This window comes from Onychostruthus taczanowskii, unplaced genomic scaffold (genome assembly GCF_017590055.1).
Source record: "Onychostruthus taczanowskii isolate IOZ18803 unplaced genomic scaffold, ASM1759005v1 scaffold68, whole genome shotgun sequence".
In the NCBI taxonomy this organism is placed as follows: domain Eukaryota; kingdom Metazoa; phylum Chordata; class Aves; order Passeriformes; family Passeridae; genus Onychostruthus; species Onychostruthus taczanowskii.
Window position 1 is genome coordinate 333,687 of NW_024504566.1, and position 20,883 is coordinate 354,569.

General features: G+C 38.5%; 1 protein-coding gene across 1 annotated transcript in view; it reads right to left on the reverse strand.

Annotated features, from left to right (window-relative positions):
- Positions 1-1,027: 1,027 nt before the first annotated feature.
- KCND2 (potassium voltage-gated channel subfamily D member 2) overlaps positions 1,028-20,883 on the reverse strand; it is a 261,860-nt gene continuing 242,004 nt past the window's right edge. Inside the window, exons 3-7 of the mRNA XM_041421043.1 lie at positions 17,224-17,386; positions 8,232-8,330; positions 6,580-6,675; positions 3,326-3,573; positions 1,028-1,519 (exon numbers count right to left, since the gene is read on the reverse strand). Coding sequence (XP_041276977.1) covers positions 1,342-1,519; positions 3,326-3,573; positions 6,580-6,675; positions 8,232-8,330; positions 17,224-17,386 — 784 coding nt within the window. The 3' untranslated portion in view covers positions 1,028-1,341. The remainder of the gene's footprint in view (positions 1,520-3,325; positions 3,574-6,579; positions 6,676-8,231; positions 8,331-17,223; positions 17,387-20,883) is intronic.

Consider the following 20,883-nt stretch of genomic DNA (forward strand, 5'->3'; position numbering starts at 1 on the left):
CCATTATTCTATCATTGTTCTTAGGTAATTGAATATTCTTCACACAATATAAATTCTCAAACAAGTTTTAAGATGCAAGTTTACGGATAATTACAAAAAGAATTTAGCCATCATTTTTACTGAATGTCTTTCAGTGTCTTCCAGTGTAGCTAATACTCTGGATGCTGCAGAATGTAAAGGAACATTTGGAGACAAGTGTTAGCTGATCCCCAGAACACATTTGTGGTAATTTTAATTCAAATAGGATTGCTCCTGTAGCAGTTAACTGTGACAAGAAGTTTGCTCTGAAAATACAGAAGTGGACATGTTCTCTATGGAAGAATGGACTGTTGATTCATCAGTGCCCTTGAAATCCCAAATGATACAGTTATATTGGAGTGGGCAATGAAGTGTCAGAGAAATAGAGAACAGTGAACAAAAGGAGCAATGACTGAATAGCAATTTGTGGTGCACAGTTTGGCTGTTAGATTATTTAAATGTTTGCCATTAGAAGTTTATAGTGTAGATGAAGTTGTGTAAAATACCTTAAAAAAATCCTGATTCCTGATACAACAGGTGTACAATGACTTATTGCAGTTGTAACAGTACCTAGGAAGCAAGATAAAACAATAGTAAATATTGAACTAACTGAATACCTTTAGTTCACTAATGAGTGTTTGAGTAAGAAATACTGCATTTTTCAAAGGGAAGTTATTTGTACAACTACCATGAAACATTAACAATCAGCTTGTTGTAAGTGCACAGAAATGCCCCTTTCTACAGTATTATTTTATCATGCCTAATCTGAAAAACAACAAAAGTAAACTGAGATCACAGCTTCAAATAATTTCAGCATGCATTATGGTTGTAGTTCTTTCAGTCAGTACAAACATATTTCATATGAGCATTTTCTCGTTCATTTTTTGACAGTTCTTCAACAAGTTTGTGGTTTATTAACAGGGGAAAAAAAGACACGTTATCAAAATGTTTCTTGTTGTTTTGCATTCAGCAGGAACATAGGTTTCTATTTTTTTGTTTGTGTTTTTTTTCTAAAAAGAGCTTTCATGATAAGAAGAAGCATCAATGGGGACATTTCATTGTGCTCATATAGTAAGTCAGGATGGTCACAGAAGATTCCACTGCGCATCAGTTCAGACGGGGTAAGAAACTCCTTTTGGTTCACACCCTATGACACCAAAACCCACAAAGTTTGTTTCTCCTGAACCTCTTGCTCTGCAGCCACGAGCACACTTGTCAAGGGGCGTTGTCTTTGTCAGCTCTCTCATTCCTCACGACTCATTTTTCACTGCTCGAGCTCAGCTTCCAAGTGGTCTTTATGCTATTTATAAATAATTCTTTGTTTTATAATGCAGATACTCTGACAATGTTTCCTCCCGAATACTCGGGAGAGTCTGGCCTATCATCTCCTTCAGGTGTGGTGACTGGAGGTGTTGGGATGCTGATTATTGCTGTAGTGACATAAGGCTGCTCACAGTTTAGTTTAACACACTCTTCCACTTTGGCATTTAAGCTGGAACGGCTGGAGGAAGAAAGAAAAATCCATGAAGAATGAAAGTCCACATCACCACGAACCTCTTGAGCCTGATTCCATTCCCTCAGCCAGCCATCTCCATCGTGCCCCACTGGAGAGCTCTGAGTACAGAGCAGCACCACCCCACTGCCCCGTACCCAAGCAGCAGGTGGTCCATGGCTATGCTCATGGCCATGTCCCTTTCTCTCTGCCTTCCCACCACTTCAGCACTTCTCAGCCAATCACCTGTGTTTCAGAACAGGGGAACAACTGCAAAGCTAGCATAGCCAAGTTGCTTACTATGCAGGAAAGTGGAAACTAGGGGCCAGTCCAAGTCTCCTGCATATTCCTCAATACCATGCTTATTTAAGAACATTTGGATATTAGGAGTAGCTTCTTCACAGCAATGGCTGTCAGACATTGGAACAGGCTGCCAGGGGAAGTGGTTTACTCACTACCCTTGGAAATGTTCAAAAGGAATGTCGATGTGGCTCTTGGAAATGTCATTTAGTGAACATGGTGAACATGGTGGTGCCAGGTTAATAACTGGCTTCAATGATCTTGGAGGTCTTTTCCAACCCTAGTGGTTCTGTGATTCTGTGCATATTCTGTTTACTCAATAGTAAGGCACTCTATTATATGCACTAAGTTTGTGTTAATATGTTCATGGAGTTGCTGCAGTACCTCCCCATAGCAAAAGACTTGAAAAACTCAGACTATTTCAAGGTGAAACCAGCATTTTGTGCTTGTGTTTTTGTTTTCTAGCACAAAGCTGGTGCTTTTTGTTTTTATATACATGGCATCTGGAAATATAGTGCAGGCAAGTCCTCTAGCAGAAAAAGAATGGATCCAGGCAGAGAATTTCCTGAAGAACTAAGATAGATTTGAGCTTTGTGCTGGCCAGGAGGTTTCATTGTATAACAGCTGAAAAACTTCAGTAGTTTCAAGAGTTCTAATCTGTTTGATTGTTCACGGAAGTGAAATACAAATGTAGTAACTATACAAAGAAAGCTACTCAAAATGTAGCTTAACAAGACAATCTCTATAGCAACTTGTACTGAAAATACGTCTTTATTAAAGGGTGGCACATGTGAGATCAATAGAAAACACTTCTGCATCTCCTGGGACCTTTGCTGTGTTTTCAGAGGTGATATTTGGATATATGTGAAAGCCGAATACGTTACTTTTGAGAGTACAGGGATATTCAATAAATTACAGACTCTTAAACTGCACTTTCCTCACTTTTGCAATAACTCCTCAAACTAGGAAATACAATTTTCTTATCCATTTCATATTTTTTTTTTATTTAGAAGAGTCTTTCTTATGACTATTAAACCTAGGACTCTGGGAATCAGTTTTATTTCTCTGCTCTGCAGAAATGCAAGGAAGTCTCATTTCATATGCCTCTGAACCAAGAAGGGACAGACAGAGCACTTGCTCATCTCGTGTATCTGAATTGGACATTTTTCTATGTGAAATTTTTCTTTTCATGCACTTGTCCACAGCATAGAGTATTTGGTGCTCTATTTTACTTGGGGTCCCTAGATGCTGGTTGATGCAAATAGGGCACGGTAGTTTGTGAGGAGGGCCTGAGAGGGCAGAAATGGATAGAGAGAGAAACTATTGTGTTATTTTGGATTAAGCTTGAAGCAAAGGAAGCACAGAATATTTCAGTACCAGTACCTATTTTTAGATGAGTATTGGACCCTCATCTTCAGCCTCACCGCCTGCCTACGGAGGCCACAACACCTTTGCATCAGTTCCCTGACAAAGCCAGGGGCCCCAGCTCTGGGTGTGCTGATGCACATGAAGTACCTGTTAGACAGAGGCGTCCTCTCCACGCATCTGATCTGGATGGTGCTGAGCTCCTGCACGCTGCCGGGGCGGCTGCCGCTGGCGGCGGTGTTCGGGATGCGGTACGTCTTCTTGTGCCTCCGTGAGCAGCAGGTGCTGGTCACGCCTTGCTGAGACGACAGAGAGGGGCTGTGGCTCGGGGGCCGGTTCACCGTGGAGACCTCCATACAGCTCTCTTCGTAGACTTGCTCATCCACAAACTCGTGGTTCTAGCCCAGAGGAATCCAACAAAGGGACAAAGCACACACAGAAAGATAATTGAAGCGAACACACTAATCGTGATTGTTTAACGGCTTAAATTGACACAACTGAATAAACCGGGAAAGTTAGCTTATTCTTGATTATAGTGTTTAGCCCATATTAGTCTGGGCTGAATACCAAGACAAATGTAAACACTGGAACAAAATTAACAAGAAAATGTTAATCCAAATTATTTTGCAAAATAGCATGTGGTTGTAATGTAGCTTGCATTATAAATATCTGTACAATTTTTGAAGTGCCACAAAATAGAGGATTATGTTTATTAATAAAATGCAAGTGGTGCTTATGTAAAAACTCTAAATATCAGTTGAAAATAAATAAGATTTATTATATTGAACTATAATATAATAAAATTCATAGATATTTTCCAGATACGTTTATAAGACTTCCTTTTGAATTACATGTTAGAAATCAGGATTTGAAACAACATTTTCTGAGGTATGCATCTATCTAAAAGAAAAACGTTTAAACAAGTAGAAATGTTGACTAGAGGAGATGAGAGATTAGTTACTAATTAATTACTGTCATGGATGTAGATGGATGTATCAAAAGCAGTTTAGGGGACTGAGCATTTTAGTCAAATGAAGTTCTCTTTATTCATGCAGTCTTCACTTGGTCCCAGGCAAGACAGTAGTTTTATAGGGTGGTCGCAAAGATGAATCCAAATCCACTCAAATAACCAGTTTGCATTAATTCATCAAGTGATTAGGGAGTATTTCACACCCAGCCACAATTCCCACATTTTCTATGTGTGCAAAAGAGTGTAAAATAGTGGTGTTGCTTATGCTGGCAAGGGAGGGGAGGAGATGCAGGGGAGTGGGAGAAGCTTCTATAATTATTTAAAACTAAGCAAAGATTGAAATAGGTTTGAATACAGTTTGACAAGGCCTCCTTTTTCAAAAAAACTCTTTCCATTTACTGCTGGAGTTAGTCTGTGTATCCCGACAATGATTTAGAGGAATTGTTTAAGGAACATTTTCTGGATTGTTTTACGCCCTACTCAGTCTCACATCAATTTTGTCAGCCTGTTGCATTTTTGTGTATTAGAATGAGGTAAATTACTTTTCCCCTAAAAAATTTTGCTCTGATTGGAAAGGTGCTGATGTTTTTCAGAATTGCCATATAGGGCCAATATAAAATATATAAACAAAGTAAAGATAGTAACAACTCTGGCCAAGTGTTTGCGACAAATGGAAGTACCTTTATAGGCACAACATTTTTATTTCCATTTTTTCTGATCTTCTTCACTCAGACACAAGTTTGTGTGAATTAAGAGGTGTTGAAGAATGTAAATTTCAAGTAACAAGTAAAAAAAGAACTTGCTTGACAAATGACTTTTATAAGGCACATGTCAGTCACAATCAAGATTTTGAACGTGATCGCACAGTAGGCATAAAATTCAGAGAGAAAAATAACCTAATTGCTCTTGTGAGATTACATTCAGGGGCTTGCAGTATGTTTGCCAAGAACTCTGTTATTTGTCTGATTAAAAGTAATTTTGTGTTTCCTAAAACCTTTATGGAGCAATGATAAAACAGTTTTATTGACTGAACTTTTAATACAGAGTGGAAATATTTTGAAATGCTATAATGACACAAGTTAATTGATTTAATTATACTTATTAATTATCTGTTCCTAAATTAGCTAAAAGTAATTTGTAAAATATATTTTTTAGTGCAATTAGTTTCATTATTAATGCAATCTTCACAGAATTCCATAACATTGCCCACTCTGCATTTCTGAGGGTGAGTGAGATCTTATCCTATTGACTTCTCAGTGACAGAAAAGAGAAAATATGCCTTTTCTCAGTATCATGATGGTTATACCATAAGGGATGGTGAGAGTCTTAAGAAGACACACCACCCTTCCTGTTCTACAGTGAACCAGAAACTTGCCAGATGTCAAATGCTGAGGGCCCAAAATATCAAGTTCCCACTAAAATTTTAGGAATTCATCATCTCCAGAATACAGCTTGGAACTGCTGCATATATTTTTGTGTTAATATATCATAGGAACTCATGGCCAGTACCAAAACCCAACAGAAAGAAAGAAAAATGTAGATTCAAGAAACAAGATAATACTTGTTATATAGACTTCATTTTTTAAATAAAAATAAAAAAAAAAAAGAATAAAAGTTTTACAGACTCCTCCATTATGATTAGAGGAAAGGTGAAACTTGGGGAGGTGAATTCAGCTCCTACTAAATAAATAGAAATTTTTTCCCATGATTTCTATGAAAGTTTGACAAGACTTGTGGTTATTGCTCAGATTTTTAAATATGTTTGCAATACTCAACTGTGGAAAAATTGTAAAGGCAAATTGCTGTTATCAGGTTCTGGTACAATATGTCTTAAAAATGTTTCAAAAGGACCCGGCAAGAATCTTAGCAAAAGAAACCACAGTGTGCTCTGAATAGGAAGTAAGGTGTTCTGTGCTACAGCACATTTTATAAAATTAATACTTCTAAATTAAGAAAGGAGGAGAAATAAGCACAACAAGCATGTGGGTGATGTATTGTTAACTGACATAACAACTGGGCCCTTTTATTTCAAAGATATGCTGTCAAAAGGAGAACATTAAATTCCACACATATATCAGGTTTTAATTTATCAAAATTTAACAATTTGTTGTGGGAAAAGATTAAGTCTTTGTTATTTGTGTGTTTTAGGGGAGTATTTTGTCTTTTTGTTTGTTTTTTTTGGGTTTTTTGTTTGTTTTTTTTTTTTGAGAAAAAGCAGAAAGACTTTCACAGTGATCTCCATCAGATATAGCAGAAGTTATATCTCTCTGTTATTTACATACATTGGCATAAAGCCTTAAAATAAGATAAAATGGCTTTTCTTCCTAGCTAACTGCTTTAATATAAAGGCTCATTAATTAGAAGAGAGAACTGGAAACATTCAAATCTAGGCTGGTGTTGCAATTCTCAGGAAAACACAGTTCTCTTTTCTTACCGTGGTTTTTTCCAGGCAGTGAAGCAGGTGGTGGTGCTGTGTTTCAAAGGAAGAGCCAGATTTGCCAACAAAGGCCTGTTCTTCTTCATTGGAGGACTGTTGGTACATAAAACTCTGTATTATTCTCAGTTTTGAACAAGAGGGTTCTTATCCAAATATTTGATCAGAACTGGATTGTACATGGCAGCATAACTGCAATGCTTCGTCTACAAAGTATACCAAAAATTATTTTGCACCTTAATTTGCTTTTGCTTTTTTTAAATCAAACTATTTTTCCCTTGCTTGCACCTCCTTTTAAATGTTTTCATCTTAGATCTTTTATGCAAGTATAAAAGAGTACCATTTACAAGTGCAATAAACACATAAGCTTTGAACGTTGGATCAACACATGTTTAAAATTTTAATCAATTTAAGTTACAGTAAGATATTTGTTCTTCCTGAGAATGTGCCTCATTTGAGGAAAACTAAAAATAGCTGTCCTCCCAGGATCATTTCATAGCACTAAAGAATTTGTGGTATTGCTGCTTACACCAAAATTCATGTCAGTGATCCCAATCTAGTGGGTTTAGAAAGCGTATAGCAAATGTTACTGACATAGAATGAAGAATTAAGCAGAAAGCATCCACTGTTTATTAATTGCTTTCATAATTATTCACTAGAAAGCAAAAAACTAAATAGGGGAGGAAGTGGCATAATAAAAAAGAATACAATTCAACCATGGGATATTTGAAATCTGCATGGTAATTAAGCTATTTCGTGTCTTTTTGATTCAAATATTTGAGTTCTTTCAAGCAGAAGAGGAAACAAGGGCTCTGAGTGCTCATCTCTTGTTCTAGACGGGACAGATAGACAGATAGCCACTTCCTCCTCTTCTGGCTATAGGTTTAAGTATCCGGCTGTTTAAAATGTATTGAAGAGAAAGGGCACAGAGGAATAAAAGCCTTCCTGTATTCCTCAGGGAATAGCCTAAATGACAGAAAATGGCAGGGATTAAAAACCACTCTGTCTGCAGTCTTTCTCAGCTGGGTATGGCTTTGAGCAGCCAAGGGGCTGTCTCCCAGAAGTGTGGGTCACTGTTGATCCCAGTCCCAGCTGCTGGTCCTGGCTTCTGTGGCAGGGTGAGCAGGGAATTTACTGCAGATAACATTAGATTATAAGGCATTTGAGGTAATCACCAAGATTCTCCTTAAACCCAAGTAGGTGCTTCAAGGGAACACTTCACTCTGCAACACCCCTCTTTGCAAACAGTATTCAAGAGCTGCCTTTTCGTTTACTGATGATGAAACCTGGTTTTGTCATCCATGTTCTACCTGTTTAAAGCCGAGTGAGATAAATCCAACCCACCTCCTAAGAGGCAAATGCTCTGTACTTTCCTTAATGAGTTCTTCTACAGGATCTAACTCCAAAAATGTGGGTTCCATTGAATCCAGAATTTCTATGTGGACATTTTCCTCATCTCTTAATACCCCACCATCGATTCTCACAACTTCCTTTAACAGTAGTAATTGTCCAGTTTATCCTTCCTAAATCTACCTCTAAAGATAACATTGCCCAAAGCCCCAAGGTGACTCACCCTGGTGATAAGTAGAATAAACTACTGCTGGGCTGTCATTAAGTGGTTACTCCAGAGGTGGAGGGAACACAAACATTACCTGCTGCAGCTGGTTGCTCAGCAAGCCGTTTCGTTTGCTCTGCATGTAGGCATTAGCGCTCCCACTCTTCGCTGCGCGGATTCGAGCGAGCCTGGCTTTCTGTGAAAACAGACAAAATGAAGAGTGCCATTTGTACTCACAGCCATTACCCTGTTTATCTAAAACTGCTAATTGGAATCAGCTGCTTATGAATACCAATCTCAGAGTGACTGACAGACTACATTGCATCCATCCTCCAGGTGGAGAAAATCACAAGTGTCTTCCCATTTAAAATGCACTCGATAGAAGTTTTTATTTGTTTGCATGTATCAGCTACTAAGAACACTGACTTTGGATAATGGATTAAACAGATCAGTACGGAAGTTCCACCTTTTTTGTTTTCACATTGCTGCAACTGCCACTCCTTATGTCTTGTGGGGCAGAACATGGACATGGAGAGATGCTCCAGCCCTTGAATTATCTCTGTGGCCCTCCTCTGGAGCTGCTCTAACAGGTCCATGTCTTTCTTGTGCTGAGGACTCCAGAGCTGGATGCAGCACTCCAGGTGGGGTCTCACCAGGGCAGAGTAGAGTGGGAGAACCACCTCCCTTGCCCTCCTGGCCATGCTGCTTTTAACGCAGCTCAGGATGTGGTTGGCTTTCAGTGCTGTGAGTGCACAGTGCTGGCTCATCCTCAGCTTTTCATCCACAAGAACTCCCATGTTCTTCTCAACAGGACTGCTCTCAGTTACCTCCTCTGCCAGCCTGTACTCATGCGTGGAATTGTCCTGACCCAAGTGCAAGCACTTTGCACTTGAATTTTTTTTGATTTTTCATGAAGTTCTCATGGGCCTACTTCTCAAGTTTGTCCTGGTCCCTCTGGATGGCAGCTCTTCATTCTGTCGTGTCAGCTGCATTGCTCACCTTTGTGTCTTCTGCAAACTTGCTGAAGCTCACCTGATCTCACTGCTGGTGGCATTGATGAACATACTGGAGAGCACCAGTCCCAAGACAAAGCTCTGAAAGACACCACTCCTCACGGGCCTCCACCTACCTCTTCATGTCTGTCAGTACAACCAGACTTAATACTTATCATATTTGGTCATAAACTGTTCACAACCTGATTTTTCAGAGACTGCAGGTATCAATTACTGAGAGAAATTTGTGATTTCTCAGGTCAGCCTCATTGCTTGTGAAGATGACTTTCACCCAGAGTAGAAGGAGGCTCATGAGCAACAGTCATTTTGCATCCACTGAATTTTGTACAACACAGAACACAGAATTAGGGGAAAGCATGAAGAATGGACTCTCTCAAACATTAATGTGGAAAAAGAAGCTTTTATGGGATTACTAGGATGGCATCCTGGTTCTGTATATTTTGTGGCTCATTACATGTATAAGATGGCATCTGGGTTTATCTTCATGGTTAGATCCCTGATTGTGAAAGCCAAATGCCTAGCAGCATCTTGAATTAAATGGCTGCTGAAGCACAGAAGGAGATACACTTGAAAAGGAAGGAAAAGCACTTGAAAATCCAATTTTGATATATTAGTAGGGATTTTCATATCTGATATTTAATTTGTGGACATTTTCAAAAAATAGAGAGAGTATTTTCCCCCCTTCCCCAAATTTCTGTGACATTAAATGTCAGTATGTGCTTAGAGAGGGATGCAGCCCAGTCACCGCAGCCACCAGATCTCTCTGGCATTGTGTTTAATAATTAACTGACTTAGAGGAATGGCTTAACACCACATTTCTTTGCACTCACAGACTCAAACTCACAGATCTTCTCAAAAGCAAACCAAGAAATTTATGACAGCTAAAAGCTAACATGGCTGAAATCTGGCTCGTGCTATGTCATGCATTTGTTATCATTTAATTGTTCTGAAAGAAAATAAAGTAATGCTCTACATGTGGGCATCCTTGAGCCAAAAAGCTCACATGAGAGGCTATTGATTGATTTTGTGATATATTGCCCATTTTAAGATAACACATTTGTTTATTGACTTTCTTGGTGAATATAGCTTTTCCAGCAATGCACTTAATACATCTTATTGTAGTAGTAAGGAGAAAAGATCCCTGATGAGCTGGCCTGGGGTCCCCAGGAACAACCAGTGTGGGGAACTGTTACAGCTCCTACCCTCCTGGCTCACTGTTTCACTCTTAGGTGGAACATCCAGGGCTACCAGCACAGTGGGTGGCTCAGTCCCCAGAAAACAGGTTGTTTTCAAAATGATGTTCCTGTGATGCAACCCCAACATGCTGGGTTGAAGGGTGGGGGAAGGAGTTTTAGCTGCACCACAGAATAGTCATGGGCTGGGACAAGGGCACTTGGTTATGTTCATAAATATATAAAAGTTTAGTCTTAGGAGCTCAAGATGGTTTGGAAATGCCTTTGGAGGAGTCCCATAAATAAGGGATTTCAGTCACAAGTGTTTTAGCTGTGGTACTTTTCAGTCTCCTCTGTACAGGGAGATTCATTAGATTTAATGAACAGACATTTAGCATACATTAGTTCTGCTTTTCCTTTTAACATGCATATTCATTTTCTCTTTAGCGATTGAAGTAATAATTATGGTGCAGCATCGTTTAATAAAGAAATATGAAAAACATAACAGTCCATCAGACTATCTTAATATATCAGTGCTATGACATGTATAATATGAAGGCTGTAGTTTCTATGTGAAGATTTAAAACTGCTTTGCAAGTATGAATTTATTGCATGTTAGAAAGCTTTTGTGAGCTAGAAAGTAATAGCATACATCTTTCCAGCTGAGACTCATTCAGATGGTCTGAATTTATACCATTTACGAAAGAGAAGACAATAAATCTGAGAGGAAGAGAGGAAGCAGATATTGTGGCCTCCATGTTTATATTTCAGCTTAGAGAAAATACTGCAGAAACTGGAGGTGTTTACAAATCTGCTAAAGTGATAAGATTTATTTTCAGAGCTTCTGCCTGATTTATATATGAGCCTGCAGCATGAGCAGTCTAGTGACTTCTCACATTTCCTATCAAGGCATCATTAAAAGCTCATGTCATCCCCAGGATTTTAAGGGCTGTGCACTGGGGATAGAAGTCCCACGAAAGTCATCACAATGATGTGATGACATCAAGGAGACTGTGCTACAGAAGCGCTGCATTGTCCTTTAGACTGCATTTTCTGTCATGAATAACAGAATGGGAGTGACAACTGCCTCTTTCAACCACTTCAAAGCCCTTCCTAATCCTCCTCTTTCACAAAATATCTAGGAAAAAAAAAAAGTATTAAGTTCTCCTGAAGTAGATGATATCTTTGATATGAAGATCTCCTGAGTATGAAACTTTGATTTTGGTAATTTTTACATGGTCTAGGACTAAAAAAAATGTAGATGAAATATAGTTCTTTTGCATATTTTAATGAAATTCAACCCCAATCATCCATCTCCATCTTCCTAAGAAGTTGATGACCAGCTCTAATTTTTGCCACATCCCTTGTATTTGCACTGAATTTCTCTTTTAAATGCATGTCTTTCTTTTTTCTATCTTCAAATTTTACAACATAGAGTTGCATCCTTGTCTGCAGCTGCATTCATAGAAACCTCACAAAGGAAATTCACTGTTATTCAACAACAGTTAGCTCTGTCAGTTTTAGAAATATAAACATTCATTTTCACAAGGTTTTAAGTAGAGCTAAATGTAGCACTGTGGGGTATTTACAACATCCAGCTTTTGACACTCAGATGCCCTCAGCTGTCCAGCTATTTTAAGAGAATGATTTCATCAGGAAGGTTTTAGGACAGGACTTATGGTGGTACTGGGAATAATTTCTGTCAAAATTCTCTTCAGCTTGCTATGCAAGAAGCCAGGGTAGCCCAGGTAATTTAGTACTTAACTGCTGTTGGCTCTTGCTGCTCTCCAGGTTACATAATTGTTTTACTATGAAAACTCAAAAGTTAGCAATTACTTACCTTTTAGTTATAATTGTTTAATAATTTTGTACATTTAAAATATTAAAATCCCTCCACAGTCATTCTGTGTGTGCAGCCTTTGGTCAGGACAGAGCTGGTTTTCTTCACAGGAGCTGGTATGGGGCTGTGTTTTGGATTTGTGCTGAAAACAGTGTTTACAATTCAGGGATGTTTAAGTTACTGCTGCACAGTGCTTGTACAGAGCCAAGGCCTTTTCTGATCCTCCAAGGGTCACTTTTACCTTTCTGATTTTCACCCCATCCTCCTGGGGAGGAGAGACAGAGTGAGCAGCAGAGTGGGCTTTATCTGCCTGCCTGTGCTGAACCACAACACTGGCTCCTGCAGCAAGGTCAAATATTGTCCAAAAAAATCAGTTGCTTTTTTTGTTAATATGATTTTTTTTTTGTTTGGTGTTTCATAAATCCACCCTGTGTGTTTGTTTTTAAGGGAAAAATCCCACCTACATTTCGTGCTCTAATTGCCTAATTTTCAGTAATTGCAAATGATTGATTTCATATTAGCTGACAATAATTTGCATGACATCAATATGTAACAGAGAAGAAAATGCTGTTTACTTTGCACATTAATGGACATGGAATTAAATAAGGTTCATACATTTCTTGAGTGGTGCCTTTCTTTCACAATCTATTTAAATTATTGTTCAATAAACACAAGTTCTACTTGCCTTTTTTTTTTTTTTTGCTAAACTCAAAAATCCTGGATAAGTTAATGTTAGTTATATTTCTGTAATACTTCTGATATTAATAGCTTGTCTCATATAAAGAAGTCAAAATGGCTAGCAGGGTTTCCTACTGCAAACACTCAGTTCTAGACTTCCAGATGCTGTTAAGCAGTTGTTGCAGTTTATCCTAGAGCTGTTTATAATTAGCTAGTAAATGATTATTCATAACTTGACAGATAAATGCATCATGTGCAATTAATAAATAACAAAGCCAAGCCAATCTTCAGGATATATTTTGCTCTGTGAAGGTAGAAGACCATATTTGCATGAAAGATTCAGGTTGAATTTTATGTCTAAATCAAATTTTGGAGCTGATGATGATTGTTTGGCTGTTCTGTTGAGGCATCATGCAAAGGCACTCTAGGCAGAAGATGCTTGGGCAACTAATATTAAGGCTCTTTTGTTCCTCAGGTAATGAACAGCACTGGGCAGATGCACCTGCACTCAGGCACTTGCTGGCCAAGAGGACACAAGGCTCTTGCCTCCCAAAGACATGTATGGAAAAGGCACATCGCAAGGGATGCTTCATTCAGGATATGAAGGACTTTATAATCATAATTGCTGCTGCTGGGAGTGGACCTTGGGGTCCAAGCTGCCATGGAGTGGCCAGACACCCATTCCAAGAGGGAAGCTGTGTCTCCTCCTGTCCCTTCCCTGGGCCGGCAGTCATCCCAGTGAACATGGCACTGTGAGTGTCCTGCCAAACCTCAGCCCTTGCTACCTATCACATACAGAATAGGAAATCATACCCAACCATGCCTAAACCTTCCCTTCCCTTCCCTTCCCTTCCCAAGTGTCATTAACTTTGCCCAAAGTTAATGGGCAACCAAAATAACAACCTCTTGAAGTTGTCTCTAGCTGAGAAAATCTCCACAAATAGCATTTTTCAAAACTGTCTCAGTACTGATAAAACTGCCTGAGAAGAAGGCACAGTCAGACTCCAGGGCATAATTAGTTATGCCCTGAATTTCAATGTCTAGTTTGGATTATTTATTCATCCATTTCTTGTCAGGATAGGCCAGATCCTTGGACCTTGCTATGTGATAGAAAACAATGTTTTGATAAGCATAGATGATTTTTCCTTTCTCCCCACATCCTGTCTGTTTTTGTTTATATTGATTGCAAGGGGTTTCCTGTACTACAGCAGAAAGCTGGCTTATCCTGCCAACATTTTCTGTATTACAGAGTGGGATTTCATGGCAATTATAACAATGTGTTTTTATGATTGGAAGCAGGAGCTTCCTTTAAAATCTATTCAAAATGCAATGGTATATAAATAAATTTCTCTCTTCCATCTTCTCCCAAGCATTAATGTGCAGTGTCTTTGTGCCAAAAAGAAACAAGTGAAATTGTCTAATCTTGAATAACTGTGCAGAATTCAGCAAGTACATAAAATGATGGTTGCATGGCTCTTAACAATCCTAATATAAGTGACAATATTTTTCTGCTGTAAATTGTCAGTGCTTTGGAACTAGATTTCAACTCTTCAGCAAAGAACTTTCTCTTAGGTTTCCTTCCAGCCCAAGTGTTTTGCCATTTCTGAAGTTTTATCTTGATTAAACTTATGTATGAGGTATTGATAAAGTTGCTCAATTCAAAGGTACAAGTGTCTCACTCCAATGGAAGCTGTTGTAGCCAGCAGGAGGTACCATTGCCTGCAGGGGTTTGTGCTACTCTCTGTGAAACTGCACCTTCTTTTAAGCTTATGTTCTTCAGCCTCAGAGAACAGAAACAAGTTCAGTGCCTAGGGAAACATTTATTTGAGAAAATGGTGTAAAGCCTCTATTGTATTGAATGAAGAAGGAATTTCAAACTTCAATAATGTGACCTTTTTGCCTGAATATTCTTTTACAATGTAGTAGAAACCCCCTGTGAAATGCAAGGCTATATTTCACAGCTAAATATGGACTATACAGTACCCATGAAGTGCTTTTTGTTGATTTTTCTTTTTTAGTCCATCAGAGCGACATTCAGTTCAACATTTCAGTCATTTTAGATTGAAAGAGATTGGCTTTGCAATAGGAGATATCAATGAAACACACATCCAGTGCTAAGTTAATCAGACCTCAAAGCCATTTTCTCCAAAGCAAGAAGGGCATAAACACAGTCAGAGGAGATCTCTCATCCTTGCTGTTGGCGTTGTTCTGGGGAGTAGAGGAAAAAATGCTTGGCAGGTTTGCCATTCATCACTCTGTGTTCCTGTTTGAAACATACAATGAGCTCACTGTTTTGCAAGGACAAAAAGTCAGCTATTAACTCAAGCAGTTTCTATTCAGGAAGAGATTATGGGGAATAGCAGCCAGTCTAGCAATTTAACTTTTGTGAGATATTTTCTAGTGTCCATTTCTTTTTCATTGACAAATTGTGCTGGTTTTGGCTGGGGTAGAGTTAATTTTCTTCACAGTGGCTGGTGTGGGGCTGTGTTTTCATGCTTCCAGTCCTCTCCCTGATCCTGCTGGTAGGGGAGTGAGTGAGCAGCTGCATGGGGCTTGGATGCTGGCTGAGTTAAACCACGACACAAATGTAAAGCAGGCCTAGAAAACTCCCTGTTTTGTGGCATGCAGTAGCACACAGTTTCTATCTGAAATGGTTGTGACTGCAGCTGTTATGAAAGCTCAGAACAGGCACAATCATTGCTGGGATCGAGCAGACCTGTTACCCAGGACAGCCACAGTGCTCAGGGGCACAGGCACAGCCACTGTGTCCTGACTGAGGTACAGTTCTTTCTCTGCTGCCATTCCACAAAAAGTAGAAAAGTTCTTAACAAAAACAAGTTAGTGTAGAAGTGACATGAAGTCAGCTGTGAAAGAGGGGAACACACAGCTGGAACTAGACTGTGGGACAAAACAGCATGCAGAAGAGTGGGTGGAATTAGTAGATAGATAAAATATGGGATTTGGATCCCTGAAGCAGCCTATTTTAGATCAGGTTTCTAGAGAGGTATGACATTCTTGTGATACACCTCATTTCTTTTTATAGCATCTTCCTCATCTGTAAGCATTTTTCCAAGGTGTGGCCATTGAAAGGTGCTGTATCTTCTGCCTGGGCCTATGAGTTTCTTGACCATGTTTGTCCTGATTTTAAGATATTCTGAGAAAGGTATCAATGCATACATTTATTTAACTGATTTTGGGTGTGTGGTTGCTTGTTTGTTTGTTTGAATGAAGAAATCAGTCAAAAAGGTGGCCAGAGAGAAACACACAAACATCATTTATCTGTGGTGCTGCTGTTGACATGAAGCAGATGCAGGCTGCAGCCGCCTGTGTTCCTGGTCTATACATGCAGTACCCAGCCCAGTCTGCCTGCACACTTCCCCAGGAATGATCCTGCTCTCCTGAGATCACTGGAGACTCAGGACCCCTGAAGAGTCACCATGGGCCCACAAAAAGCCCAAGTGGTGACACCTCAGCCTTGGCAATCATGCAACCTGTGTGGCATCTGAAGCCTTTCAAATGCCATCCACAGAGGAGAGGAAGGCAAGGCATCTCAGCTCCCAGAGCAGGCTCCAGGTCACCATGGGTGCTCAAAATTCAGACAAGTGGATTAGAACAAGTGCATTAGCAGTGATGTGGAGATGTAAGTGACTGTCCAGGCTTGGCTGAATCCCTCCTGATAAATACTTCTCTTCCTAACCCCTTTCCCCTTCTCAGGAAGGGAAACAGCCTTCTTGTAGATCTAGTGGATATTTTAGGGAGAGACTCAGCAAATCAAGGAAGCTGGAAAAAACAGACTTTTACTTTCTTTATCTGATTGAGCTGTTTATCTGAAGCCTTTTAAGCAAAATACAGCTGAGGGGACAAGTTCCCCAACAATCAGATTCCCCCAGAGACTGAATCTAGGACTTTAACTAAACCTGGATTAGTGAAGCAATCTGCTAGCAGAGATGTTAGAAATCATTATGAGGTTTGAGGGTTTTCCTTGTTTGTTTGGTGGGTTGTTTGGTTGCTTTGGTTTTTTATTTTTCCTCAGATGACTGTGGTAGAAAGAAAGCCTGCCTGAAAAAGCACAGAAGAATCTTCAGTAGGGGAGTGCAGCTTTGTCTAAGAATCCTAGGTCTAGTCTAATGTGTGGGATTAATTATGAAAATAATAGTTCTGCACATTTTGACAAAAAAGATAAATGAACCAGTTTTGGTTTGAGTTGGGGTTTTCTCCCTCACTAAAAATAAGACAGTATTTGCATCTAGGACATGGTTAGGCATGTAGCATATACATATAGTGATCCTCTTGCCAAGAAATACGCACTATGATGACACACAGAATGTAGAAAATCATATTTTATCTATTGTTCAACAACATAAGGGGGAAAAATTAGAAGCTCACCTTTTGTGCCCTGCGCTTGTCTGCTCGTTGATTCTGGTGGTATATACGGCTGAAGTTGGAGACAATTACAGGAACTGGCAGAGCAATGACCAAGACCCCACTCAGGGAGCATATTGAACCAAAAATCTTGCCAGCTATTGTCTTTGGCACCATGTCACCATACCTGGGTTAAAGAAAACAAAAGGCTTAGTAAAAACAAAATCTCTTCTAATCATTTTATTTCACAATGAATTAGTTGCACGATATATTTTACTTCTCTTGCAAATAATATTTGCTGCTTATAGATAATGCTTTTACACATATTCTTACACATACAGCATGCCAATTGTTGAGCACAAATAATTTTAATTTGAAGCAAATTTTGGGTCTGCTGTCTGTCAAACTGGTGGCAGGTAAAACACAAGCTTTATCTGCTGTACTCTTCCCAGGCTGCCTCTATTGCAATGGAGAGAGAATGACCTTGCTAAGAAAAAAAATCAGTGTTGAGTTCAGTCCTTATGCTGTTTACTTGAAAGAACTCATCAATTTCATTGGCAAGATCTAAGAGAGACCACTTGGTAAATTAGATACTAAACTGAATAATCTATTGTCTCAAGCTGATATAGTACTTTCATTTAGCAGGGTGACACATTTTTGCAACAGGTTTCCCAGGAGATCATGGACTTTCCATCATTGTATTTTTTGACCTTGGCTAGACAAAAGCATGGCTGACCTAACTTGTTGTTGACATGAGAAGCTGGAGTAACTGAGTTCTGTGGTCTAGGTGAAAGCAAACATGGAAAACTCAAGCCACAAGCAAGGAAGCCACCAAATTGTAACTGCAATCCTGGCAGTGCTCAGAATTACTAAAGCTAACACCTTTCTCTATGATATTGGATATTGTTTTGTCCAGCAAGTAAGAACAAAGTGTTACTGATGTATGTAAAGGCACTCCAGCGACAACTTAGTAAGAGATTTTAGCTGTTTGCATTTTGCTGTATTCTATAGGGGACAAGTATGTAATTACATCCTACAGAGTTTAATAAAAAGATTAATTACTTTCAAGTACCATTCAGTTTTTAACTTTATTGGATTTTAAGTCATTATTAAACATTGATTTTAGCTTGTGAGTTTAGTATGCTTATGAAAAGAGAGATAACATATTCCCTATTACAAACAATTTATAAACTCTTAACACAAGAAAAGTTAGGAAATAAAACTGTGGGTAAACTGAACAGTGTTTAGAAAACAGTATCTGGAAAACAAAACCTGTCTGTGCATCAGGAATTGGAAAAATAACAGAGAAGGGGGGGAAGTCTTCAAATCAATGTCCAAATTGTGTACATAATCACAAGGAATGGATAAAAAGGTGAGGATATAGGATGATAGAGAAACTATAGGAAGTTAGAGGACACCTTCTAGCAATGACAGCTCAGCTCATGTCAAAAGAAGGTGAAGATGAATGGTGTGCATTTTGTAAGATATGAGTAAAGTGTTGAACATAAATATTCAAATAAGTTGTCATACAGGCAGATATAATATAGATGACCAAGTTTTAGACTATTGACATAGATTGTGTTGTATTAAATAAATATTTGGTTGTTTTACTAAGCATGTCCAAGCGTAAAATATTCACATGAATAATATAATTAATATTTCTGCCAATATTTCCCCCCACACTTACTCAGAATTTGAACGCTATTGGTTTCTCATTTTGTGACATGACAGGGTTGCATGAAAAGTATATAAGTTAATAGATTGTATATTTTACATCAATAATATAACTGGTCTTAATAAAGATATCTAGAAACTGGAAAAATAACAGAAAGAATGTAATGCTTTCCTTCACATCAACATTTGCACCCCACTACATAGGCATTTTTGGTGTTTATCTCTTCCTAAAGCCTGAGCTGACTATCAGCTCTATGCATGACCAGCTGTTCTTTTCTTTGGGCAAGGAAATGGATAAATGACCTTTCAAGGTCTCAGACAAATGGGATCCCCAGCACCTCACTAACCCCATTTTTTTTTCCAGGCAGAGCAATAGAAGAGCAGTGGGCAAAGGGCCAGGGTGGTGAGCTTTGGGGACAAGACCTAAGATCAAATCACTGGCAAACATTCCTGCTTTACTATTCATTAATTTTACTTAATTCTTATAGATACAAGTATTTTCATATATTGGATCAAACTGTGTAAACAGAAACAACGTGATTTTGAAATGCAAAATTTGTACGTGCCCAGTACTAGATGTCTTAAATTAGATCTCTTAAATGAGATTTCTAAACCTATATTTAGATGCTTATCACTTGAAATGCCAAACTGCTGAACCTCCATAAGCTTCCATTGTCACTGATGGCAGCTGTGGACAGAAGACATTGCTGGCTCTAATTAATTTGGCTCGAAATTGCTCAGGGATATAGTTCATCCTGTTGATAATGTGACACTATAATTATATGAATCAAGAGCAGACTGAAGCTTTAGGAGTTGTGACAGGAACCACAAGCTCATCTATCTTTAGCATTTCAGTATTTATGTGTGAACCTAACCAGTGACATAAGCAGATGTCTTTTCATAATATTTTAGTGTTACAGAGTGAAATAAAAAAAAAAATAGGATTGTTTGACACATGAAGGTATTTTGTAATGTTTTTCTTACTTTCTGGACAAAATGTCATGCAGATGCATATACTGCTTACTTAAAAATAACTTGCTTTCAGTTACTTTTCTTTTTAGCTTGCATCAGTTGTAATACAGTGACATTTTCCAAAGGTAATGTTGCAAGTCTGTTATTTAGTGCCAGTAATACCTTTTGCATCATTAATAATTTCTACATCATTAGTTTTTCTCCTGTTACTAACCACTGCGCTGGGGTTGTTTAAACAAAATTATAGAAAAAATTACTTTAAAGAAATTAGTCTTCTTAATTCTCACAGGGTGAGAAACATATTTGGTTACTTCTGTGAAAAAACAGAGGTTTTGCCACATTTGGCCTGGTTAGCCTTGTTCTCCTCTGGGACAGTGACACAGATTTTAGTCTAGGGTAGTCATGATCAGAATTGCTAATGAAGTTCCTCCTCTTGAATTAAACATTACCTTTAGTTATACCTCATATATCACTGAACACCACCAATGGAAATGGATGACATAAAATGAAAGGAAATTAATTCTATAGATCCAACTGCAATTGTTTTATTCTTTAGAAATTCCAAATGAAAAAAAGAGTGTAACTCCATTTTCAGATGGCAGGGAAGTTTGAGGTGCTAGCATTTCAAAGTGAAAAATTTATACTTGATCTCTAAAACAAATTCTAAATTCGGCAGAAAATCCGATTTCTTCAGCCATGGAGACACAACAAATGTAGAATCTTATTAAGCAATTTTAACAGACTGCCTTTTCAAAAGGGGACTATTTTAAGGTTTTATCTAGTGCTACTCTGCTTGTCTCACTTTTCTTCAGGCTGGAACCCCAGACATATTCTCATTTATTTGCTTTTTTTCCCTAGTTGCAGTCTTTTCATAGCTTTGTATATTGTCTGTTCTGCATGTGTCTATTATTGTAGCCAAAGCTCAAGCCAGTCTTTGGGTGTTTGTGATTTGTACTGACAATCTAATTTTGTAATGTCAGACGTGTCATCCCAATATTTTATGTTCTGGATGAATGAAGAAAAAGAGGCTTCATACTG